Source organism: Arachis stenosperma, chromosome 4 (assembly GCF_014773155.1).
Source record: "Arachis stenosperma cultivar V10309 chromosome 4, arast.V10309.gnm1.PFL2, whole genome shotgun sequence".
Taxonomy (NCBI): Eukaryota; Viridiplantae; Streptophyta; class Magnoliopsida; order Fabales; family Fabaceae; genus Arachis; species Arachis stenosperma.
In genome coordinates this window covers 48,622,209-48,649,237 of record NC_080380.1, presented here as the reverse complement: position 1 = coordinate 48,649,237, position 27,029 = coordinate 48,622,209, and the positions used below count along the sequence as shown (strand labels likewise).

Sequence of the window (27,029 nt, the reverse complement as noted above, 5' to 3'; positions counted from 1 at the left end):
AAACTAAACTGTTGCTTGTCCTCAAGCAACTAGATGAATAAAATAGGTTCTAACAGAAGTTAAGAAGTAATAATATTTTAGAGTTTTAAATGAGCTTAGATTCTTATTAGATGAGCGGGGCTTGTAGTTTTTTTGTCTCTGAACAGTTTTGGCATCCCCCTGTATCTTTTGAATTTCAGAATGGTTGGCATCCTTAGGAACTCGATTCAAGATTATTGACTCTCCTAGTGTAGTATGTTGATTCTTGAACACAGTTATTTTATGAGTCTTGGCCGTGGCCCTAACACTTTGTTTTCCAGTATTACCACCGATACATAAATGCCACAGACACATAACTGGGTGAACCTTTTCAGATTGTGACTCAGCTTTGCTAGAGTCCCCAGTCAGTGGTGTCCAGAGCTCTTAAGCACACTCTTTTGCTTTGGATCACGACTTTAACCACTCAGTCTCAAGCTTATAACTTGGACCTGCATGCCACAAGCATATGTTAGGGACAGCTTGGTTTAGCCGCTTAGGCCTGGATTTTATTTCCTTAGCCCTCCTATCCATTGATGCTCAAGCCTTGGATCCCTTTTTACTCTTGCTAGTGCTCATGGCTTGTTTTTTTTTTTTTTTTTTTTTGAACTGCTTTTTCTTGCTTCAAGAATCAATTTCATGATTTTTCAGATCATCAATATATTTTTCGTGTTCCTCATCCTTTCAGGAGCCAATATTCATCAATTCAAAGTACAATTTATGCACTGTTCAAGTATTCATTCAGAGAACAAAAAGTATTGCCACCACATATATTAATTATAATTTTATTATTAAGAACTCGAAAATATAAATTACTTCTTTATTCTAAAAAATTCTACTACTTTATTCATGCCTGATGATGATGAGAAAAATAAATTATAGCTTAATGGAAATAAAATCAAAATAGATAAACTAATATCTCCTAAGGTAAAATCCTATATAATACTATCACAGAGTTAAAGCTGGAATTAGAACTTAACAACCTGTATTTTGGGAAGTGGATGTTCCTCTAGTCTGTGGGGTGCCTTCAAGAAAAATTTCTGACACTTTAGCTCCCTTAAGTTCACATCCTTGCTCTTCCTGTTCCCTTAGGTGCCATGATCTTGATGAGTTTTAGCTCAGTGATCATGGCAAATCACACCAAACTTAGAGGTTTGCTTGTCCTCAAGCAAAATAAGGATAGAAGAGGAATAGAGGGAGAGGCAATTTCGAAATCCAAAAGATATGATGAGTTAAAAAGATTTGAAAAGATTTGGATTGGAAAAAGATTTGTGTTTATAAATTAAGATACATTTGATATTTTTGAAAAAGGGATTTTAGAACTTAGGATTAAAATTTTTGGAATTGAAGGATGATATTTTGAAACATGTTTATGCAAGAAATCATGAATTGAAACATAAAAAATTAAAAAATTGTGAAGAAAAACGAATTTTACCTCCTCCCCACCATCCTAGCGTTAAACGCCCAACTGCTGCATGGTTTGGGCGTTTAACGCCCAAATTGCTTCTCCTGGGCGTTCAACGCCCAGCTGATGCTCTTTCTGGCGTTGACGCCAGGAAGTCCTTTGTTACTAGGGCGTTTTTCTAAACGCCCAGGATGCTGTCAATCTGGCGTTAAACGCCCAGAAGGTGCTCTTCTGGCGTTTAACGCCCAAGATGCTCCTCTCTGGCGTTTAACGCCCAGAAGGCTACCCTTACTGGCGTTGAACGCCCAGTGGGTGCTTCTTTTGGGCGTTCAACGCCCAAAATGTTTCTTACTGGCTTTTTCACGCCAGTGAGCTTCCAATTTCCCTTATAACTCTGTGAATCCAACTAATTGCTATTTTACCTTGAAAATACCTTGACATATACCTGTAAAAATCAATTAAATACGAATAAAATTAAATTTTGTGATTGGCTGGGTTGCCTCCCAGCAAGCGCTTCTTTAATGTCATTAGCTGGACTATTACTGAGTTTTAATCAAGTCTCAGTTTTGAGCATTCTTGCTCAAAATTGCCTTTAAGATAATGTTTGACTCTTTGTCCATTAACAATGAACTTTTTGTTAGAGTCACTATCCTGAAGTTCTATGTATCCATATGGTGATACGCTTGTGATTACATATGGACCTCTCCACCGGGATTTTAATTTCCCAGGGAATAATTTGAGCCTGGAATTAAATAGCAGAACTTTCTGCCCCGGCTCAAAGACTCTGGATGACAATTTCTTATCATGCCATCTTTTTGCTTTCTCTTTGTAAATTTTTGCATTCTCGAAAGCATTGAGTCTAAATTCCTCTAGCTCATTTAACTGGAGCAATCATTTTTCTCCAGCTAATTTGGCATCAAGGTTTAGGAATCTGGTTGCCCAGTAGGCCTTATGTTCCAGTTCCACTGGCAAGTGACATGCCTTTCCATACACAAGTTGGTATGGAGAGGTCCCTATAGGGGTCTTGAATGCTGTTCTGTATGCCCACAGCATCATCCAAGCTCCTTGCCCAATCCTTCTACGGTTAATTACAGTCCGTTCCAGGATTCTTTTGAGTTCTCTATTTGAGACTTCAGCTTGCCCATTAGTCTGTGGTGATATGGAGTAGCTACCCGGTGACTAACTCCATAACGACCAGAGCAGCATAAAGCTGTTTATTGCAGAAATGAGTGCCCCCATCACTAATTAACACTCTAGGATACCAATCTGCTGAAGATGTGTTTCTGGAGGAATTTTAACACTGTTTTAGTGTCATTAGTGGGTGTTGCAATAGCCTCCACCCATTTGGATACATAATCCACTGCCACCAGAATATAAGTGTTTGAATATGATGGTGGGAAAGGTCCCATGAAGTCAATGCCCCATACATCAAACAACTCAATCTCCAAGATCCCTTGTTGAGGCATTGCATAACTGTGAGGGAGATTGCCAGATCTTTGGCAACTATCACAATTAAGCACAAACGCTCGGGAGTCTTTATAGAGAGTAGGCCAGTAGAAGCCACTTTGGAGGACTCTTGTGGCTGTTCGTTCACTTCCAAAATGTCCTCTATACTGTGATCCATGGCAATGCCAAAGGATCTTCTGTGCTTCTTCTTTAGGCACACATCTACGGATTACTCCGTCTGCACATCTCTTGAAGAGATATGGTTCATCCCAAAGATAGTACTTTGCATCTGTGATTAATTTCTTTGATTGCACCCTACTGTACTCTTTGGGTATGAATCTCACTGCCTTGTAGTTTGCAATGTCTGCAAACCATGGCACTTCCTGGATGGCAAACAGTTGCTCATCCGGAAAGGTTTCAGAGATTTCAGTGAGAGGGAGGGACGCCCCTTCTACTGGTTCTATTCGGGACAGGTGATCTGCTACTTGATTTTCTGTCCCTTTTCTGTCTCTTATTTCTATATCAAACTCTTGCAGAAGCACACCCTCTGATGAGTCTGGGTTTTGAATCCTGCTTTATGAGTAGATATTTAAGAGCAGCATGATCAGTATACACTCACTTTTGATCCTACTAAATAGGATCTGAATTTATCAATGGCGTAAACCACTGCAAGTAGCTCTTTTTCTGTGGTTGTGTAATTTTTCTGTGCATCATTTAGAACACGGCTAGCATAGTAAATGACGTGCAGAAGCTTGTCATGCCTTTGTCCCAATACTGCACCAATGGGCATGGTCACTGGCATCACACATTAATTCAAATGGTAATGTCCAGTCTGGTGCAGAGATGATTGGTGCTGAGACCAATTTAGCTTTCAGGGTCTCAAATGCCTGCAAACACTCTTTATCAAAGATAAATGGCGTGTCAGCAGCTAGCAGGTTGCTCAGAGTTTGGCGATTTTTGAAAAAATCCTTTATAAACCTCCTATAGAATCCTGCATGCCCCAGAAAGCTTCTGATTGCCTTAACATTAGCAGGTGGTCAATTTTTCAATTACTTCTACCTTAGCTTGGTCCACCTCTATTCCCTTGTTCGAAATTTTGTGCCCAAGGACAATTCCTTCAGTCACCATAAAGTGACATTTTTCCCAGTTTAAAACCAGTTAGTCTCTTGGCATCTTTTCAGAACAAGTGCTAAATGGTTAAGGCAGGAGCTGAATGAGTCTCCAAATACTGAAAAGTCATCCATGAAGACTTCCAGAAATTTTTCCACCATATCAGAGAATGGAGAGCATGCACCTTTGAAAGGTTGCAGGTGCATTGCACAGGCCAATGGCATCCTTCTGTATGCAATACTCCAGATGGGCATGTGAACGCCGTTTTCTCCTGATCCTGGGGATCTACTGCAATTTGATTATAACCTGAATATCCATCCAGGAAGCAGTAGTATTCATGACCTGCTAGTTTTTCTAGCATCTGGTCTATGAATGGTAAAGGAAAATGATCCTTTCTGGTGGCTGTATTAAGCCTTCTATAATCAATGCACATACGCCACCCTGTAACTGTTCTTGTAGGAACCAGTTCATTTTTTTCATTATGAACCACTGTCATGCCTCCCTTCTTAGGGACAACTTGGACAGGGCTTACCCAGGGGCTGTCAGAAATAGGATAAATAATCCCAGCCTCTAGTAATTTAGTGACCTCCTTCTGCACCACTTCTTTCATAGCTGGATTCAGCCGCCTTTGTGGTTGGACCACTGGTTTGGCGTCATCCTCCAACAAGATCTTGTGCATGCATCTGGCTGGGCTAATGCCCTTAAGATCACTGATGGACCACCCAAGAGCTGTCTTGTGTGTCCTTAGCACTTGAATTAGTGCTTCCTCTTCCTGTGGCTCTAAGGTAGAGCTTATAATTACAGAAAAGGTATCACCTTCTCCCAGAAATGCATATTTCAAGGATGGTGGTAATGGTTTGAGTTCGGGTTTTGGAGGTTTCTCCTCTTCTTGAGGGATTTTCAGAGGTTCTATTATCTTCTCTGACTCCTCCAAATCAGGCTGAACATCTTTAAATATGTCCTCTAGCTCTGATTCGAGACTCTCAGCCATATTGACTTCTCTTACCAGAGAGTCAATAATATCAACACTCATGCAGTCATTTGGGGTGTCTGGATGTTGCATTGCTTTGACAACATTCAACTTGAACTCCTCCTCATTGACTCTCAAGGTTACTTCCCCTTTTTGGACATCAATGAGGGTTCGGCCAGTTGCTAGGAAAGGTCTTCCTAGAATGAGAGTTGCACTCTTGTGCTCCTCCATTTCCAGCACCACAAAGTCAGTAGGAAAGGCAAATGGCCCAACCTTGACAATCATGTCTTCAATCACGCCTGATGGGTACTTAATGGAGCCATCAGCAAGTTGAAGACATATCCTGGTTGGTTTAATTTCTTCAGTTAAACCAAGCTTTCTGATAGTAGATGCAGGTATTAAGTTGATACTTGCCCCAAGATCACATAAAGCTTGCTTGGTACAATTACCCTCTATGTGCATGGTATCATAAAGCTCCCAGGATCTTTAAGCTTCTCAGGTAAGCTTTTCAGAATGACTGCATTGCATTCTTCAGTGAGGTAGACTTTCTCAGTTTCCCTCCAATCCTTCTTATGACTTAAGATTTCTTTCATGAACTTAGCATAAGAAGGTATTTGCTCAAGTGCTTCTGCAAACGGAATCTTTATTTCAAGAGTCCTGAGATAGTCTGCAAAGCGGGCAAATTGCTTATCCTGTTCCGCTTGGCGAGTTTTTGAGGATAAGGCATTTTGGCTTTGTATTCCTCAACCTTAGTTGCTGCAGGTTTATTACCTACAGAAGTGGGTTGGGAAGCCTTTTTAGAAAGGTCAGCACTTGTATGTGACTGATCACCCACTGGCATTTGAATGCTAGGAGTGGAAGCTGGAGTGGCGTTAGACGCCATCTCCTTGTTTGTTACTGGCGTTTGAACGCCAGAACCATGTTCCTTTTGGGCGTTCAACGCCAGATCCATGCTTGTTTCTGGCGTTGAACGCCAGGAATGAGCATGGTCTGGGCGTTCAGCGCCAGCTCTGTTCCTCTCTGGGCTCTGATTGTCCTCAGAGGGATTTTGAGTATCCTCTTGTTCATTTCTTGGTTTCCTGCTGCTTTGAAGTGAGGCATTTAATGTTTTCCCACTTCTTAATTGAACTGCTTGGCATTCTTCTGTTATTTGTTTTGACAGTTGCTTTTCTGTCTGCTTTAATTGCACTTCCATGTTCCTGTTAGCCATTCTTGTTTCCTGTAATATTTCCTTGAATTCGGCTAGTTGCTGAGTTAGAAAATCTAATTGCTGATTGAATTCATTAGCCTGATCCACTGGACTGAGTTCTGCAGTTACTGTTTTAGCTTCTTCTTTCATAGAGGATTCACTGCTTAGGTACAGATGCTGATTTCTGGCAACTGTATCAATAAGCTCTTGAGCTTCTTCAATTGTTTTTCTCATATGTATGGATCCACCAGCTGAGTGGTCTAGAGAAATCTGAGCTTTTTCTATAAGCCCATAGTAGAAGATGTCTAATTGCACCCATTCTGAAAACATTTCAGAGGGGCATTTTCTTAGCATCTCTCTGTATCTCTCCCAGGCATCATAAAGGGATTCATTATCTCCTTGTTTGAAGCCTTGGATGCTTAGCCTTAGCTGTATCATCCGTTTTGGAGGGAAATAGTGATTCAGGAATTTTTCTGACAGCTGTTTCCATGTTTTTATGCTATTCTTAGGCTGGTTATTTAACCACCTCTTAGCTTGTTCTTTTACAGCAAATGGAAACAGTAGTAATCTGTAGACATCCTGATCCACTTCCTTATCATGTACTGTATCAGCAATTTGCAGAAATTATGCCAGAAACTCTGCAGGTTCTTCATGTGAAAGACCAGAATACTGGCAGTTTTGCTGCACCATGATAATGAGCTGAGGATTCAGCTCAAAGCTACTAACTCCAATGGAGGGTATACAGATACTACTCCCATATGAAGCAGTAGTGGGGTTAGCATATGACCCCAGAGTCCTCTTGGACTGTCCATTCATACTTACTTCCATAATGGAATATAAGTTGAGAATTTATATGTTGAGAATTATTTATTTTATAGTAATGGAATAACAAAAATGGGATATAGATATATAAAAAAAAAATTTGAAGATATTTTGTGAAAGAAAATTATTTATTATTTATTTATTTATTTTTTTTTAAAATAAAAACAAAATAAATAAATGAAAGTGAAAATATTTTGAAATTGAAAATTGAATTTTTAATATAAAATTTTCGAAAAATGTAGTTCAAAATTAGTTAGAAAATAAAATTTTTTTGAATTTTGAATTTTATGATGAAAGAGAAAAACACACAAAAGACACAAGATTTAAAATTTTTAGATCTAATGTTCCTTGTTTTCGAAAATTTTTGGAGGGAAAACACCAAGGAACACCAAACTTAAAAATTTTAAGATCAAGACACAAGAAAAACCCCAGAACACCTTGAAGGTTCACAAGAACACCAAGAACAAAAGAAAGAACACCAAACTTAAAATTTTTAGAAAATCAAGACAAGTTTTCGAAAATTTAAAGAAAGATTAACAAGAAAACACCAAACTTAAAGTTTGGCACAAGATTAAATTAAGAAAAATTATTTTTGAAAAAGGTTTTCAAAAGTACTGGTGCTCCCTTATCAAGAATATAAACCAATGCTTTAGCCAATTGGGAATAAATATGACACTTGATGCAGATATTCCAATTAGTGCTTTAAAAGGAACACAAGTGAAACAAGAAAAGACACAAAGCAAGAAAAACTCAAGATCAAACAAGAAAAATAAGCAAAAATAACTTGAAGATTAATAAAGAACAAAAATCACAAGTCGAAATTTTTAAAGAAAAATATGAGATATGCAATTGACACCAAACTTAGAACAAGACACTGAAACTCACGAAAATTAGCAATTAATTAAGAGAAAAATAATAAATTTTGAAAAGAAATTTTTAAAAAGAAACTATCCTATCAATATTGATTTAATGACTCTATAAAAATAAGAACAAAAATAAAAATAAATTATTCCTAATCTAAGAAATAAAATAAGCCTTCAATTGTCCAAACTCAATAATCCCCGGCAACGGCGCCAAAAACTTGGTGGACGAAATTGTGATTTCTATCTTTTGATCTTTAGTATGTTCACAACTCCGTTCAACTAACCAGCAAGTGCACTGGGTCGTCCAAGTAATACCTTACGTGAGTAAGGGTCGATCCCACGGAGATTATTGGCTTGAAGCAATCAATGTTATTTTATTAATCTTAGTCAGGAGGCTAATGAAGTTATTGGGATTTATTTGTAAAAGGCCAAACTACAAACTACTTAAAATTGTAAGTTAAAATAATAGGGAATAATAGAGTTACTTGTTTATAAAGGATTATGGAATATGTTGGAGTTTTGGAGATGCTTTGTCCTTTGACTTCAACTCTTCCTTGAAATCCTCTTCTCACACGCAGGTTCCTTCCATGGCAAGCTCTCTGTAGGGTGTCACCGTTGTCAATGGCTACCTCCCATCCTCTCAGTGAAAACGTTCCTATGCTCTGTCACAGCACGGCTAATCATCTGTCGGTTCTCAATCAGGTTGGAATAGAATCCCTTGATTCTTTTGCGTCTGTCACTAACGCCCATCCCTCAGGAGTTTGAAGCACGTCACAGTCATTCAATCCCGGAATCCTACTCGGAATACCACAGACAAGGTTTAGAATTTCCGGATTCTCATGAATGCCGCCATCTATCCAGCTTATACCACGAAGATTCTGTTGGGGAATCTAAGAGATATTCATTCAGTCTGATGTAGAACGGAGGTGGTTGTCAGGCACACGTTCATGGATTGAGGAAGGTGATGAGTGTCACGGATCATCACCTTCTTCACAATTAAGCGCGAATAAACATCTTAGACAAGAACAAGCGTGTTTGAATGGAAAACAAAGGAATGGTAGTAAATCATCGAGACGCTGCAGAGCTCCTCACCCCCAACAATGGAGTTTAGAGACTCATGCCGTCACAAAGTATGTAATTCAGATCTGAAAATGTCCTGAGGTACAAGAAATGTCTGTAAAAGTTGTTTAAATAGTAAACTAGTAACCTAGGTTTACTGAATATGAGTAAACTAAGATAATTGGTGCAGAAATCCACTTCTGGGGCCCACTTGGTGTGTGCTGGGGCTGAGACTAAAGCTATCCACGAGTAGAGGCCTTTCTTGGCGTTAAACTTCAGGTTATGACGTGATTTGGGCGTTCAACTCCGGATCATGACGTTTTTCTGGCGTTTAACTCCAGACAGCAGCATGAACTTGGCGTTCAACGCCAAGTTACGTCGTCTATCCTTGCGCAAAGTATGGACTATTATATATTGCTGGAAAGCCCTGGATGTCTACTTTCCAACGCCGTTGAGAGCGCGCCAATTGGACTCCTGTAGCTCCAGAAAATCCATTTCGAGTGCAGGGAGGTCAGGATCCAACAGCATCAGCAGTCCTTTTTCAGCCTAAGTCAGATTTTTGCTCAGCTCCCTCAATTTCAGTCAGAAAATACCTGAAATCACAGAAAAAATACACACACTCATAGTAAAGTCCAGAAATATGATTTTTGCCTAAAAACTAATATTATTTTACTAAAAACTAACTGAAACATGCTAAAATCTACATGAAATTACTCCCAAAAAGCGTACAAAATATCCGCTCATCAAAGGGTCTGCCAAGGATGATATTTTCATCCATGCACTTCCCAGTCTCTAGGACTATGAAATCAGTAGGGATGTAATGGTTTTCAATCTTCACCAAAACATTCTCTACAAGTCCATAAGCTTGTTTTCTTGAGTTGTCTGCCATCTCTAATGAGATTCTTGCAGCTTGTACCTCAAAGATCCCTAGCTTCTCCATCACTGAGAGAGGCATGAGGTTTACACTTGACCCTAAGTCACATAGAGCCTTCTTGAAGGTCATGGTGCCTATGGTACAAGGTATGGAAAACTTCCCAGGGTCTTGTCTCTTTTGAGGTAATTTCTGCCTAGACAAGTCATCCAGTTCCGTGGTGAGCAAAGGGGGTTCATCCTCCCAAGTCTCATTTCCAAATAACTTGTCATTTAGCTTCATGATTGCTCCAAGGTATTTAGCAACTTGCTCTTCAGTGACATACTCATCCTCTTCAGAGGAAGAATACTCATCAGAGCTCATGAAAGGCAGAAGTAAGTCCAATGGAATCTCTATGGTCTCATTTTGAGCCTCAGATTCCCATGGTTCCTCATTGGGGAACTCAGTGGAGGTCAGGGCACGCCCATTGAGGTCTTCCTCAGTGGCGTTCACTTCCTCTCCTTCCTCTCCAAATTCGGCCATGTTGATAGCCTTGCACTCTCCTTTTGGATTTTCTTCTGTATTGCTTGGAAGAGTACTTGGAGGGAGTTCAGTAACTTTCTTGCTCAGCTGTCCCACTTGTGCCTCCAAATTTCTAATGGAGGATCTTGTTTCAGTCATGAAACTTTGAGTGGTTTTGATTAGATCAGAGACCATGGTTGCTAAGTCAGAGGGGTTCTGTTTAGCATTCTCTGTCTGTTGCTGAGAAGATGATGGAAAAGGCTTGCCATTGCTAAACCTGTTTCTTCCACCATTATTGTTGAAACCTTGTTGAGGTCTCTCTTGATTCTTCCATGAGAAATTTGGGTGATTTCTCCATGAAGAATTATAGGTGTTTCCATAGGGTTCTCCTAGGTAATTCACCTCTTCCATTGAAGGGTTCTCAGGATCATAAGCTTCTTCCTCAGATGAAGCATCCTTAGTACTGCTTGGTGCATTTTGCATTCCAGACAGACTTTGAGAAATCAAATTGACTTGTTGAGTCAATATCTTGTTCTGAGCCAAAATGGCATTCAGAGTATCAATCTCAAGAACTCCTTTCTTCTGACTAGTCCCATTGTTCACAGGATTCCTTTCAGAAGTGTACATGAATTGGTTATTTGCAACCATTTCAATGAGCTCTTGAGCTTCTGTAGGCGTCTTCTTCAGATGAAGAGATCCTCCAGCAGAGCTATCCAAGGACATCTTAGATAGTTCAGAGAGACCATCATAGAAAATACCTATGATGCTCCATTCAGAAAGCATGTCAGAAGGACATTTTCTGATCAATTGTTTGTATCTTTCCCAAGCTTCATAGAGGGATTCTCCATCCTTCTGTCTGAAGGTTTGAACTTCCACTCTAAGCTTACTCCATCTTTGAGGTGGAAAGAACTTTGCCAAGAAGGCATTGACTAGCTTTTCCCAAGAGTCCAGGCTTTCTTTAGGTTGTGAGTCCAACCATATTCTAGCTCTGTCTCTTACAGCAAAAGGGAATAGCATCAGTCTATAGACCTCAGGGTCTACCCCATTAGTCTTGACTGTGTCACAGATTTGCAAGAATTCAGCTAAGAACTGATGAGGATCTTCCATTGGAAGTCCATGGAACTTGCAATTCTGTTGCATTAGAGAAACTAATTGAGGCTTAAGCTCAAAGTTGTTTGCTCCAATGGCAGGGATAGAGATGCTTCTCCCATAGAAGTCGGGAGTAGGTGCAGTAAAGTCACCCAGCACCTTCCTTGCATTGTTGGCATTGTTGTTGTTTTCGGCTGCCATGTGCTCTTCTTCTTTGAAGAATTCGGTTAGGTCCTCAACAAAGAGTTGTGCCTTAGCTTCTCTTAGTTTTCGATTCAAGGTCCTTTCAGGTTCAGGGTCAGCTTCAACAAGAATGCCTTTGTCCTTGTTCCTGCTCATATGAGGGAGAAGAAAACAAGAAAATGTGGAATCCTCTATGTCTCAGTATAGAGATTCCTTGAGGTGTCAGAGGAAAAGAAAAATAGGATGAAGAAGGAAAAGAAGAATTCGAACTTTAATTAGATAAGATTCGAATTGTGCATTAAGAAGGAGTGATACTCCATAAATAGAAGGATGTGGGAAGAGAGGAAGAGAATTTTCGAAAATTAATTAAAAAGATGTCAAAAACATTTTGAAAAATTGATTGATAATTTTCGAAAACTCAAAGTGGGAAAGAAATCAAGTGATTTTTTTGAAAAAGATTTTAAAATCAGAAGTTAAAAAGATTTGATTGAAAATTTATTTTGAAAAAGATGTGATTGAGAAGATATGATTGAAAAGATATGATTTGAAAACAATTTTAAAAGATATGATTTGAAAACAATTTGAAAAAGATTTGATAAAAAAAATTAATGACTTGCCTAACAAGAAAAGATATGATTCAAACTTTAAACCTTTCTCAATAGAAAAGGCAACAAACTTGAAATGTTCAATCAAATCATTAATTGTTAGTAAGTATCTTTGAAAAAGGAAAGAAATTGATTTTGAAAACATTTGATTGAAAAGATTTGATTTGAAAAAGATTTGATTTTGAAAAACTTAGGAAACTTGAAAAAAAATTTGATTTGAAAACAAAATCTTCCCCCTTTGCCATCCTGGCGTTAAACGCCCAGAATGGTGCACATTCTGGCGTTTAACGCCCAAAATGCACCCTTTTTGGGCGTTAAACACCCAACCAGGTACCCTGGCTGGCGTTTAAACGCCAGTCTGTCCTTCTTCACTGGGCGTTTTGAACGCCCAGTTTTTCTGTGTAATTCCTCTGCTGCATGTTCTGAATCTTCAGTCCCCTGTACTATTGACTTGAAAATAGAACTAAGATCAAATAAACAAGGCATGCAAGACACCAAACTTAAGATTAGACACTAGACTTAAACAAGAAACATAAAATCTTTTTGGTTTTTATGCTTTTGAAAATTTTTTTGTGCTTTTTTTTTCGAAAATTATATGAAAATAAAGGGTTCAGAATTCTCAATTTGAACTTCCAGGAATCATTGCAATGCTAGTCTAAGACTCCGGTCCAGGAATTAGACATGGCTTCACAGCCAGCCAAGCTTTCAAAGAAAGCTTCGGTCCAAAACACTAGACATGGCCAATGGCCAGCCAAGCCTTAGCAGATCGCTGCTCCAATAGCAAGATTGATGGAAATCAACAAGCTATTGTGATGATCAGTTGAAACCTCGGTCCAATAAGATTAGACATGGCTTCTCAGCCAGCCAGATTTCAACAAATCATCATGAAACACTAGAATTCATTCTTAAGAACTCTGAAGAAAAATACCTAATCTAAGCAACAAGATGAACTGTCAGTTGTCCATATACGAACAATCCCCGGCAACGGCGCCAAAAACTTGGTGCATGTTGCCGGATCAAAACTTGGCACTGTTATTGCAGGGAACAAATGCGAAACCGTAGTTAGGACATTTAATTCCCCGGCAACGGCGCCAAAAACTTGGTGCACGAAATTGTGATCACTACAACTCAAAACTCGAACAATCCCCGGCAATGGCTCCAAAGACTTGGTGCTCAATACCATGGCATAAACACAACTTTGCACAACTAACCAGCAAGTGCACTGGGTCGTCCAAGTAATAAACCTTACGCGAGTAAGGGTCGATCCCACGGAGATTGTTGCTATGAAGCAAGCTATGGTCACCTTGTAAATCTTAGTCAGGCAGACTCAAATGGGTATAGATGATGAATAAAGCATAAAGATAAAGATAGAGATACTTATGTATATCATTGGTGAGAGCTTCAGATAAGCGAATGAAGATGCCTTCCCTTCCGTCTCTCTGCTTTCCTACTGTCTTCATCCAATCCTTCTTACTCCTTTCCATGGCAAGCTTATGCAAGGGTTTCACCATTGTCAGTGGCTACCTCCCATCCTCTCAGTGAAAACGATTGCAAATGCTCTGTCACAGCACGCGGAATTCATCTGTCGGTTCTCGTTCAGGCCGGAATAGAATCCAGTGATTCTTTTGCGTCTGCCACTAACGCCCCGCCCTCAGGAGTTTGAAGCACGTCACAGTCATTCAATCATTGAATCCTACTCAGAATACCACAGACAAGGTTAGACCTTCCGGATTCTCTTAAATGCCGCCATCAATTCTTGCCTATACCACGAAGACTCTGATCTCACGGAATGGCTGGCTCGTTTGTCAGGCGAACACTCGGTTGTCAGGCGATCAACCATGCATCGTGTAATCAGGAATCCAAGAGATAAACACTAGGGCCTTGTTGCTTTGTAGAACAAAGTGGTTGTCAGTGACCTTGTTCATAAGTGAGAATGATGATGAGTGTCACGGATCATCACATTCATCAAGTTGAAGAACAAGTGATATCTTGGACAAAGAACAAGCGGAAGTGAATAGAAGAACAATAGTAATTGCATTAATACTCGAGGTACAGCAGAGCTCCACACCTTAATCTATGGTGTGTAGAAACTCCACCGTTGAAAATACATAAGAACAAGGTCTAGGCATGGCCGTGAGGCCAGCCTCCCAGTGATCTAAGATAGCATGAAAATGAAGATAGCTACCAAAGTCCCCTAATACAATAGTAAAAGGTCCTACTTATAGAAAACTAGTAGCCTAAGGTGTACAAAGATGAGTAAATGACATAAAAATCCACTTCCGGGCCCACTTGGTGTGTGCTTGGGCTGAGCAATGAAGCATTTTCGTGTAGAGACTTCTCTTGGAGTTAAACGCCAGCTTTTATGCCAGTTTGGGCGTTTAACTCCCAATTAGGTGCCAGTTCCGGCGTTTAACGCTGGAATTTCTGTAGGTGACTTTGAACGCCGGTTTGGGCCATCAAATCTTGGGCAAAGTATGGACTATCATATATTGCTGGAAAGCCCAGGATGTGTACTTTTCAACGCCGTTGAGAGCGCGCCAATTGGGCTTCTGTAGCTCCAGAAAATCCACTTCGAGTGCAGGGAGGTCAGAATCTAACAGCATCTGCAGTCCTTTTCAGTCTCTGAATCAGATTTTTGCTCAGAACCTTCAATTTCAGCCAGAAAATACCTGAAATCACAGAAAAACACACAAACTCATAGTAAAGTCCAGAAAAATGAATTTTAACTAAAAACTAATAAAAATATACTAAGAACTCAACTAAAACTACCAAAAACATACTAAAAACAATGCCAAAAAGCATACAAATTATCCGCTCATCATATTTTCTGGCTAAAATTGAGGGACATGAGCAAAAATCTGATTCAGAGGCTGAAAAAGGACTGCTGATGCTGTTGGATTCTGACCTTCCTGCACTCAAAATGGAGTTTTTGGAGCTACAGAAACCCAAATGGCACGCTCTTAATTGTGTTGCAAAGTAGACATTCAGGGCTTTCCAGCAATATATCATAGTCCATAATTTGCCCGAGTTTGACGATGCAAATTGGCGTTCAAACGCCAACTTCATGCCCTATTCTGGCGTTAAACGCCAGAAACAGGTTACAAGCTAGAGTTAAACGCCAAAAACAGGCTGCAAACTACCGTTTAACTCCAAAAAAAGTCTCTACACATGAAAGCTTCAATGCTCAGCCCAAGCACACACCAAGTGGGCCTGGAAGTGGATTTCTGCATCATTTACTTATTTCTATAACCCTAGTAACTAGTTTAGTATAAATAGAACTTTTTACTATTGTACTGACATCTTTGGATTATCCTTAGATCATCTTTGGATGTTTAGTCCTTAGACCTATGTCTTGGTTATTCTGGTTCTCCCTCTAGGGCCGAAGCCAATGAACACCATTATCACTTATGTATTTTCAACGGTGGAGTTTCTACACACCATAGATTAAGGTGTGGAGCTCTGTTGTTCCTCGAGTATTAATGCAAAGTACTATTGTTCTTCTATTCTATTTACACTTATTCTTATTCTAAGATATTCATTTGTACCCAATAACATGATGAATGTGATGATTATGTGACGCTCATCACCATTCTCAACCTATGATCGCGTGCCTGACAACCACTCCATTCTACATGAAAACAAGCTTGAATGTATATCTCTTGGATTCTTGGTCCATGACGCATGGTTGCCTCTCCTGACAACAGAGCCTTCCATTCCGTGAGATCAGAGTCTTTGTGGTATAAGCTAGAATCAATTGACAGCATTCTTGAGATCTAGAAAGTTTAAACCTTGTCTGTGGTATTCTGAGTAGGATCTGGGATAGGATGACTGTGATGAGCTTCAAACTCATGACTGTTGGGCGTAGTGATAGACGCAAAAGGATCATTGGATTTTATTCCGACATAAGTGAGAACAGACAGATGATTAGCCCTACGTAACCCGTACCTGGACCATTTTCACTGAGAGGATGGACGGTAGCCATTGACAATGGTGATCCCCCTACATACAGCTTGCCATGGAAAGGAGTATGAATGATTGAATGAAGACAGTAGGAAAGTGGAGATCCAGAAGGAATAACGCATCTCCATACGCTTATCTGAAATTTTCACCAATGAATTACATAAGTATCTCTATCTTTATTTCATGTTTATTTATCTTTTAATTATCAAAACTCCATAACCATTTGAATCCGCCTAACTAAGATTTACAAGATGACCATAGCTTACTTCAAGCCGACAATCTCCATGGGATTGACCCTTACTCACGTAAGGTTTATTACTTGGACGACCCAGTGCACTTGCTGGTTAGTTGTGCGAAGTTGTGAAAAAGAGTTGAGATTACAATTGTGCGTACCAAGTTGTTGGTGCCATTGAGATCACAATTTTGTGCACCAAGTTTTTGGTGCCGTTGTCGGGGATTGTTCGAGTTTGGACAACTGACGGTTCATCTTGTTGCTCAAATTAGGTAATTTTCTTCTTGTTTCAACTTTTATTTTATTTTCAAAAAGTTTTCAAAAATCTTTCAAAAAAATTTTTCTCTTCTTTTTCGTTTTTCTCTTACACGTAGCATTTGGCCTCCATCAACCAAGGTCGATGATTATAAGGCTAAGATGTCATTTCCTCAGAAACTCTATCAAGACGAAAGGGATAAGCAGTTTGCCCGCTTTGCAGATTATCTCAGAACATTAGAGATAAAGATCCCTTTTGAAAAAGCTCTTGAACAGATACCTTCTTATGCAAAGTTCATGAAGAACATTCTAAGTCATAAGAAGGATTGGAGAGAGACACAAACAGTCCTTCTCACTGAGGAAGTAGTACAATCATTCAGAATAGCTTACCAGAGAAGCTTAAGGATCTTAGAAGCTTTATGATACCATGCACTCTAGGTAATGCTTGTACAAGGACAACTCTTTGTGACCTTGGAGCAAGCATCAACCTAATACCTGCTTCTTAATAAGGAAGCTCTGTTTGACTGAGAAAGTCAAACCAACCCGCATGTGCCTTCAACTTGCTGATGGGTCTATTAAGATACCATCAGGAGTAATAGAGGACATGATTGTCAGGGTTGGACCCTTTGCCTTTATCACTGCCTTTGTGGTATTGGACATGAAAGGGCACACGAGTGCATCTCTCATCCTAGGAAGACCTTTCCTAGTCACAGGACGAATCCTCATCGATGTTAAAAAAGGGAAAGTAACCCTAAGAGTCAATAAGGAGAAGTTCGTACTGAATGTTGTGAAGCCTATGCAGCATCCAAACATTCCTGAGGAATGCATGAGCATTGACTTCATTGATTCCCTGGTGGAAGAAGTCAACATGGCCGAAAGCTTCAAGGAAGGGCTAGATGATATCTTAGATGATACTCAGTCTGACTGAGAGGAACCTTTGGAAACCTCTGAGGAAAAGGAGAAGCCTCTTAAGCTTGAGCTTAAGCCATTATCCCCTCCCTGAAATATGCATTTCTGGAAGAAGGAGATACTTATCCTGTAATCATAAGCTCTACACTAGAGCCACAGGAAGAAGAAGCACTAATCCAAGTGCTTAAAACACATATGACCGCCCTTGGGTGGACTACAAGTGACCTTAAGGGGGATTAGCCCTGCCCGATGCATACATAAAATTCTGCTGAAGGATAATGCCAAACTAGTTGTACAACCACAAAGGCGATTGAATCCAGCTATGAAGGAAGTAGTGCAGAAGGAGGTCACTAAGCTCTATGAGGCTGGGATCATTTATCCCATTTCTGACAGTCCATGGATGAGCCCTGTCCAGGTTGTTCCTAAGAAGGGAGGAATGACAGTGGTTCACAATGAAAAGAATGAGCTAATCCCAAAAAGGACAGTTACAAGGTGGCGGATGTGCATTGACTATAGAAGACTCAATGATGCCACCAGGAAAGATCACTTTCCTTTACCCTTCATTGACCAAATGCTAGAAAGACTGGCAGGTCATGCTTTTTATTATTTCCTGGATGGATACTCCGGGTACAATCAAATAGCAGTAGATCCACAAGATGAAGAAAAGACGGAATTCACATGTTCTTTGGGCGTATTCGCCTATAAATGAATGCCATTCGGCCTGTGCAATGTACCTGCCACTTTTCAAAGATGCATGTTGTCTATCTTCTCTGACATGGTAGAGAAGTTCCTTGAAGTATTCATGGATGACTTCTCTGTTTATGGAGATTTATTTGACTCCTGTCTTGATCATCTGACCCTGGTCCTGAAAAGATGCCAAGAAAAAAACCTAGTTATACACTGGGAGAAATGCCACTTCATGGTAACTGAAGGCATTGTTCTTGGGCATCGGATCTCAAATAAGGGGATAGAAGTGGATCAAGCTAAGGTGGAACTGATCGAATGCTTGCCTCCACCTACTAGTGTTAAGGCTATCAGAAGCTTCCTAGGACATGCAAGATTCTACAGGCGGTTCATAAAAGATTTTTATAAAATTGCCAAACCCCTGTGCAATCTCTTGGCCACTTATGTTCCATTTGTCTTTGACCAAGAATGCTTGCATGCTTTTGAAACTCTAAAAGCCAAACTTGTTAGTGCTCCTATCAACTCTGCACCCAACTGGGACTTGCCATTTGAGCTAATGTGTGATGCAAGTGATCATGAAATTGGTGCAGTCCTTGGTCAGAGACATGAGAAGCTTTTGCATGTGATTTATTATGCTAGTCGTGTATTAAATGATGCGCAGAAAAACTACACTACTATAGAAAAAGAGCTACTTACAGTGGTTTATGCCATTGACAAGTTCAGATTCTACCTAGTAGGATCTAAGGTCGTTATTTATACTGACCATGCTGCTCTAAAGTAACTACTCACTAAGCAGGAATCTAAACCCAGACTTATAAGATGGGTATTTCTCCTGCAAGAGTTTGATATAGAATTTAGAGACAAAAAAGGGACAGAAAATCAGGTAGCTGACCACTTGTCCCGGATTGAGCTAGTAGCAGGCACTTCTTCTCCCTCTTCTGACATATCCGAATCCTTTCCAGATGAGTAGCTCTATGCCATTCGAATAGTACCTTGGTTTGTAGACATTGCAAACTACAAGGCTATACGGTTCATTCCCAAGGAGTTTTCCAGGCAGCAAGCCCAGAAACTCATGCATGATGCAAAATATTACCTGTGGGATGAGCCATATCTCTTTAAAAGATGCTTGGATGGAATAATCCAACGCTGTGTGTCTGAAGAAGAGGCACAGAGAATTTTATGGCATTGCCATAGCTCTTACTATGGAGGACACTTTGGAGGTGTGCGAACAGCCACTAAGGTACTCCAAAGTAGCTTTTACTGGCCTACTCTCTTTAAAGATTCTAGAGAGTTCGTCCGTAATTGTGATGGCTGCCAGAGGGCTGGCAATCTTCCTCATGGTCATAGAATGCCTCAATAAGGAATTCTAGAGATTGAGTTGTTTGACGTATGGGGCATAGATTTCATGAAACCCTTCCCACCTTCATACCCAAAAATCTACATCTTTGTGGCAGTAGATTATGTGTCTAAATGGGTTGAAGCAATAGCAACACCCACTAATGATACTAGAGTAGTAATGAAGTTCCTCTAAAAGAACATTTTTAGCAGGTTTGGTGTCCCTAGGACACTAATCAGTGATGAGGAACTCATTTATGCAACAGACAGTTGGATTCTGTCCTAAGCCGATACAGAGTTCGCCATAAAGTAGCAACACCGTATCATCCCCAAACTAATGGGCAAGTTGAAGTCTCAAATAGAGAACTAAAGCGAATTCTAGAGAGGACAGTAAATGCCTCTAGAAAGGATTGGGCTAGAAAGCTTGATGATGTTCTGTGGGCATACAGAATAGCTTTCAAAACCCTCATTGGAACTTCACCATATCAGTTAGTATATGGGAAGTCCTATCATTTGCCAGTGGAACTAGAACACAAGGCTTATTGGGCTACTAGATTTCTCAACCTTGATGCTAAAGCAGCATGGGAGAAACGGCTGCTCCAACTAAATGAGTTGGACGAATTCCGCTTAGAAGCATTTGAAAATGCAAAAATCTATAAGGAAAAGGTAAAGAGGTGGCATGACAGGAAGCTAGCTTCTAGAGTCTTTGAACCAGGACAGAAAGCCCCACTCTTCAACTCAAGACTCAAACTATTCCCCGAGAAACCTAAATCTTGGTGGATGGGACCGTTTGTGATTACCAAGGTATCACCGTACAGACATATAAAACTTCAAGGTAAAGAGACCAGGTTCACTGTCAATGGACAGAGGATTAAGCATTACCTTGAAGGAGATATAGAGCCAGGAGGCTCAACACTGCTACTAAGTTAAATACAGTGAAGTCCAGCTTAAGACATTAAAGAAGCGTTTGTTGGGAGACAGCCCAATAATCACTCATACTTTATTTATTTCCTAGTTGTTTCCGTTCTATTTCATTTTCTTTTTAATTAGTTTTTAATTATATTATTTTTAGTGTTAGTGATCTTGTATAGTGCTTACACAGAGACAGAATGATGCAGAACAGCAAATATAAAATCCTGGAGTAAGGAGCTTTCTGGCGTTTAAACGCCATAAAGGGTAGGGTGTTGGGCATTTAACGCCCTGAAGGGAGCACATGCCTAGCGTTTAAACGCCAACCAGGAGGTCCCGACTGGACGTTTAAACGCCAAGAGGGAGCATCAGCTTGGTGTTCAATGCCAGCCAGGAGGCCCTGGCTAGGCCTTTAATGCCCCAAAGGGAGGACTACTCTGGCGTTAAACGCTAGAATGCTAGCATTCTGGGCGTTTAAATGCCAGCATGGTAGCAGGGAGGTAGCTTCAATTTTTCATTCTTATCTTAATTCAACTCATCTTCATTCAATTTAATTTCAAAAATTCTTTAATTTTAATATCAAATCTTATTTAAGTACCTCAATTTCAATTTAATTTCAAAATTAAAACATTTTTTATTTTTCAAATGTTTTCAAAATTGCATAACTTTTACAACTTATTTTTAAAATCTTTCAAAATCTTTTTCTCGTCTTGTTTATATCTTTTTCAAATTCTTTTCATATCTTGCCTTTAATGCCTTTTCTATCCTCTTAAAATCTTTTCTTATCTATTATATTTAACAACTTATCTTGTTTTATTTTATTTTTATCTTTTTCAAAAAATTTTATCTTTTATCCATGGTTATTTTCGAAAATCCCCCTATATATATGATGATCGTGCCCCCCGCCATCACTCATCACCTCTCATTCGAGTTCTCTCTTCTCCCTCCCTCTTCTATTCTTTTTTCTACTTCTTCCTTTCTTACTTTTTTGCTCGAGGACGAGCAAATTTTTATGTTTGGTGTGGCAGGAGCCCTGTTCTCGCATCAAGAATTCAATCCTATGGCTCCAAGAAGCAGCAAGATCGCCCCAAAGAACAAGAAAGAAGACAACTCAACAGTTGTTTTCAAACCTTCTTCACCAAGCAGCATGAGGAACATTATCATAAGATAATGAGCAAGAGACCAGTAATCCCTGAAGTGGGATTCAACCTTAGAGAAGAAGAATACCCAGAGATACAAGAGCAGATTCGAAGGAAAGGCTGGAAAATTCTAAGTAATCCAAAATTAAATGTTGGATACAACATGATCCAGGAATTCTATACAAATCTGTGGATGACAGATAAACAAAACAAAGATGGAACAACCATCCATACTTATCGTACCATGGTCAGAGGGAAGATCATATACTTTCACCTAGACAAGGTGAGAGAGGTCTTCAAACTACCTCTGCAAAGAGATGACCGTGAGTCATACAACAGGAGGGTTGTAGCCAAACGAAAGCTGGATCAAGTCCTAGAGGACATATACCTGCCTGGAACCAAATGGATTGAAAATACCAAAGGGGAGCCATGCTAGCTGAAAAAGGGCAAACCTCAAGCCTGTTGCTAGAGGATGGCTAGACTTCATTAGGCGTTCTATACTTCCCACAAGTAACTGCTCTGAAGTTAATATTGATAGAGCAATGATGATTCACTGCATCATGATGGGGAATATGGTGGAAGTCCACCAATTAATCTCCCGTGAGATTTACAAGCTTTCAAACAGAGATTCCACTAGTGCCATGCTGGCTTATCCAAATCTCATCTTCCGCTTATGCCAAGAGGCTACGGTTATAATTCCATCAGACCACTTTATTCCAGAAGAAAAACCAATCACCAAGTAGGTAATGGAGAGTTCCAAGATAGAAGATGATAACCTAAAAAGGAAGGAACCCGAACATTCCCAAGAGATCCCTCCAATGGAATTCTGGGAACAACTGAAGGCATTGATAAACCCCATTTTTAGGGTTTATCTTGTGTTGAATTTAGAGAGTTTTGTCAACTTGTCTCCCATTTATTCACTAAAATAGCATGATTTTGTAAATTTTCTTTTAATTGTGCTTAAGAGTGAAAACATACTTTCTGGGTCTTAAAATATCTAAATTTAATTCACCTTGATTCCATTAGATGCCTTGATATGTTTGTTAAGTGATTTCAGGTTTAGGAGGCAAAGATTGGAATTGAGGGAATGAAGAAAAAGCATGTTGAAATGGAGAACTCATGAAGAAATGAAGGAATCGCAAAACTGTCAATCCTGACCTCTTCACACTTAATCGATCATAACTTGAGCAAAAGAGGTCCAAATGAGGCGGTTCTAGTTGCTTTGAAAAGCTAACATCCGGGGCTTCAAAATGATATAAGATTTGCTATAGTTCCCTGGCGTTTAGAAATGCATACGTGTGATGTACGCGTACGCATTGAGGCTCGCACGTGACTCACTACAGGCAACTCATAGCCAATGATTTTTGAAGCATTTTGGGCCCAATCCAACTCATTTCTGATGCTATTTAACCCGATGATTGAAGAAGGATGAGGCAATTAGTTAGATAGTTAGTTTTAGTTGAGTTTTATTAGGCTTTTGTTAGTTTCTAGAGAGAGAAGCTCTCTCTTCTCTCTAGAATTAGGATTAGGATTAGGTTTCATTCTTCTCTAGATCTAGGTTTAATTCATGCTTTGATTTACTTTTCCTTTACAGTTTCTTGTTCCTCTACTTCTCCTCTCTCTAGTTTTGTACTTTACTCCTTGTAATTCTTTACTTTTATGTTGATGCACTCTTGTTTCTTCTATTTCTCTTTTAATGCAATTTATTTATGTTCCTTTATTGTTGATTTGATTTGTTGATTGTTAATTTCTTGCTATTAGTAATTGTAGATTTACTTGTCTTGCAATTTATCTTACTTTCCTTTGTTGCCTTCCAAGTGTTTGATTAAATGCTTGAAAGGATGCTAGAGTAGAATTTTCTCCTCTTGGCTTAGGTTGAGAAATTGGTGACACTTGAGTTATCAAACTCTCTTGTTGATCGATAATTAGAAGTTGCTAATTGATTTGAATTCCAATAAAGATAGTCTTTCCTTAGGAGTTGACTAGGACTTAAGGAATCAAATTGGTTCATCCACTTAACTTTCCTCTATAGTTGGAGGTTGACTAAGTGGGATCAATGGACGATTGATATCACAATTGATAAGGATAGCCAGGATAGGATGTCTAGTTCTCACACCTTACCAAGAGCCTTTTGTTAGTTTACTTCCTTTGCAATTTACAATTCTTGTCTCTTATTCCAAAAACCCCAAAATATACCTCTAACTAATAACAAAAACACTTTATTGCAATTCCTATGGAGAACGACCCGAGGTTTGAATACTTCGGTTATTAATTTTAATGGTTTGTACTTGTGACAAACAAATTTTTGTATGAAAGAATTTTAGTTGGTTTAGAAACTATACTTGCAACAAGAATTTATTGTGAAATTCTAGACCACACAAAATTCCATTCACCAAAATGGCACCGTTGCCGGGGAATTGCAAATGTGCGCTTGTTATTGGTTATTGTACATATGTTAATATTGTGAATAGTTTGCTCTTTTGTTGATTTGCTTGTTTGAGTTGTGATGAGCGGATATTTTATACGCTTTTTGGGGGTAATTTCAAGTAGATTTTAGTATGTTTTTGTTAGTTTTTAATAGATTTTTATTAGTTTTTAGGCAAAAATCATATTTCTGAACTTTACTATGAGTTTGTGTATTTTCTATGATTTCAGGTATTTTCTAGCTGAAATTGAGGAAGCTGAGAAAAAATCTGATTTAGGCTGAAAAAGGACTGCTGATACTGTTGGATTTTGACCTCCCTGTACTCGAAATGGATTTTTTGGAGCTACAAAAATCCAATTGGTGCGCTCTCAATTGGGTTGGAAAGTAGACATCTAGGGCTTTCCAGCAATATATAATAGTCTATACTTTGCTTGAAGATAGATGACGTAAACTGGTGTTCAACGCCAGTTCCATGTTGCAGTCGGCGTTCAGCGCCAGAAACAGGTTACAAGTTGGAGTTCAACGCCAGAAACAGGTTACAACCTGGTGTTCAACTCCAAAAACAGCCCGTGCACGTGAGAAGCTTAAGTCTCAGCCCCAGCACACACCAAGTGGGCCCCAGAAGTGGATTTCTGCACTATCCATTTTAGTTTACTCATTTTCTGTAAACCTAGGTTACTAGTTTAGTATTTAAACAACTTTTTGAGAATTATTTTGTATCTCATGACATTTTTAGATCTGAAATTTATACTCTTTGACGGCATGAGTCTCTAAACTCCATTGTTGGGGGTGAGGAGCTCTGTAGCGACTCGATGAATTAATCCAATTATTTCTGCTTTCCATTCAAACATGCTTGTTCCTATCTAAGATGTTCATTCGCACTTCACTATGAAGAAGGTGATGATCCGTGACACTCATCACCTTCCTCAATCCATGAACGTGTGCCTGACAACCACCTCCGTTCTACATTAGATTGAATGAGTATCTCTTGGATTCCTTAATCAGAATCTTCGTGGTATAAGCTAGAATTGATGGCAGCATTCATGAGGATCCGGAAAGTCTAAACCTTGTCTGTGGTATTCCGAGTAGGATTCAAGGATTGAATGACTGTGACGAGCTTCAAACTCGTGATTGTTGGGCATAGTGACAGACGCAAAACGATCAATGGATCCTATTCCGACATGATCGAGAACCAACAGATGATTAGCCGTGCTGTGACAGAGCATTTGGACCATTTTCACTGAGAGGATGGGAAGTAGCCATTGACAATAGTGACACCCTACATACAGCTTGCCATGGAAGGAGCCTTGCATTTATGCAAGTGAGGAAGCATTATGTTACAGAAATTCAGAAGACAAAGCATCTCCAAAACTCCAACATATTCTCCATTATTGAGTAACAATTACTTATTCCAAACACTTTCACTTTTTACAATTAAATTCAAATAACCTTATTGGCATCCTGACTAAGATTAATAAGATAACCATAGCTTGCTTCAAACCAACAATCTCCGTGGGATTCGACCCTTACTCACGTAAGGTATTACTTGGACGACCCAGTGCACTTGCTGGTTAGTTGTGCGGATTGCAAAAGTGTGATTGCAATTTCATGCACCAAGTTTTTGGCGCCGTTGCTGGGGATTGTTTGAGTTTGGACAACTAAAGATGATTCTTGTTACTTAGATTAGGAAAAATTTGTCTTTTTAGTTTAGAGTCACTAGGATTGCATCTTCTATTATTCCTTTAAAAAAATGTTTCAAAAATATTATTTTTCTTTATTTGAATTTTCGTTTTTTTTAATTGTGAGTTTAGTTTTATATTTTAAGTTTTGTGTCAATTGCATATTTTATATTTTTTCCTTTAAATTTTCGAATTTGTGTTCTTTATTCTTCCTTGATCTTCAAGTTATTCTTGTTAATTTTTCTTGTTTGATCTTTGGTTTGTCTTGTTTTGTGTGTTTTCGTGTTTTCTTTGTGCTTTTTTTTTTCAAAATTTTAATTTTCAAAAAAAATTATTAACATATTTTTATACCTCTTTAAAACACGTTACATTTATAAATCAGTTGGCTAGAGCGTTGGCTTATGTTCTTGGCAATTGGGTATCATCTTTTTAAAACTTTTTCAAAAATAATTTTTTTCATTGATTAAATCTTATGCCAAACTTTAAGTTTGGTATTTTCTTGTTAATTTTTCTTTAATTTTTGAAAATTTATTTTAGTTTTCCCAAAAATTTTAAGTTTAGTGTTCTTTCTTTTGTTCTTGGTGTTCTTGTGAATCCTCAAGGTGTTCTTGAGTCTTCCTTGTGTTTTGATCTTAAAATCTTTAAGTTTGGTGTTCCTTGGTGTTTTCCCTCCAAAATTTTCGAAAACAAGGAGCATTAGATCTAAAAATTTTAAGTCTTGTGTCTTTTGTGTGTTTTTCTCTTTCATCATAAAAAAATTCAAAATTCAAAAAAAATATCTTTTCTAACTATTTTTAAGCCATATTTTCAAATTTTTCTATAAAAATTTAGATTTCAATTTCAAAAAATTTTCAAAATTTTATCCTTTTAAGATATAAAAAAATTTTAATTATATCTTTTTCAAAAATATCCTAACTACTTTCTCTCTCCTCACTTTTTCGAAAATCTTCATAAAATATTTTAAATTCTTTTTTATTTTATTTTTATTTTTATGTTTAATTTTATTGTTGTATTTATTTTATTTTATTTTATTTTATTATTTCAAAATTTCTTTTATATATAATAAAATAAATAAAATAAATTAACATCATCTCCCTTTCTCCATTATGGACTTAAGTGGAAATGAACAGTCCAGAAAGACTCTGGGGTCATATGCTGAGAAAATGCCTGGGAGAGATACAGAGAGATGCTGAGAAAATGTCCCTCTAAAATGTTTTCAGAATGGGTGCAGTTAGACATCTTCTACTATGGGCATACAGAAAGAGCTCAGATTTCTCTAAACCACTCAATTGGTGGATCTATACACATGAGAAAGACAATAGAAGAAGCTCAAGAGCTCATTGATACAGTTGCCAGAAATCAGCATCTGTACCT

General features: G+C 38.7%; 1 protein-coding gene and 1 non-coding gene across 2 annotated transcripts in view; both read left to right on the top strand.

Annotated features, from left to right (window-relative positions):
- Positions 1-17,503, top strand: part of LOC130974958 (uncharacterized) — a 55,208-nt gene extending 37,705 nt beyond the window's left edge. The window contains exons 2-3 of the mRNA XM_057899792.1: positions 16,717-16,941; positions 17,057-17,503. Of these exons, the coding sequence (XP_057755775.1) occupies positions 16,717-16,941; positions 17,057-17,503 (672 nt within the window). The remainder of the gene's footprint in view (positions 1-16,716; positions 16,942-17,056) is intronic.
- LOC130978562 (small nucleolar RNA R71) lies at positions 11,029-11,136 on the top strand. Its single transcript, XR_009086186.1, has one exon. It is a non-coding gene; the product is annotated as a small nucleolar RNA R71 (small nucleolar RNA).
- Positions 17,504-27,029: the final 9,526 nt, after the last annotated feature.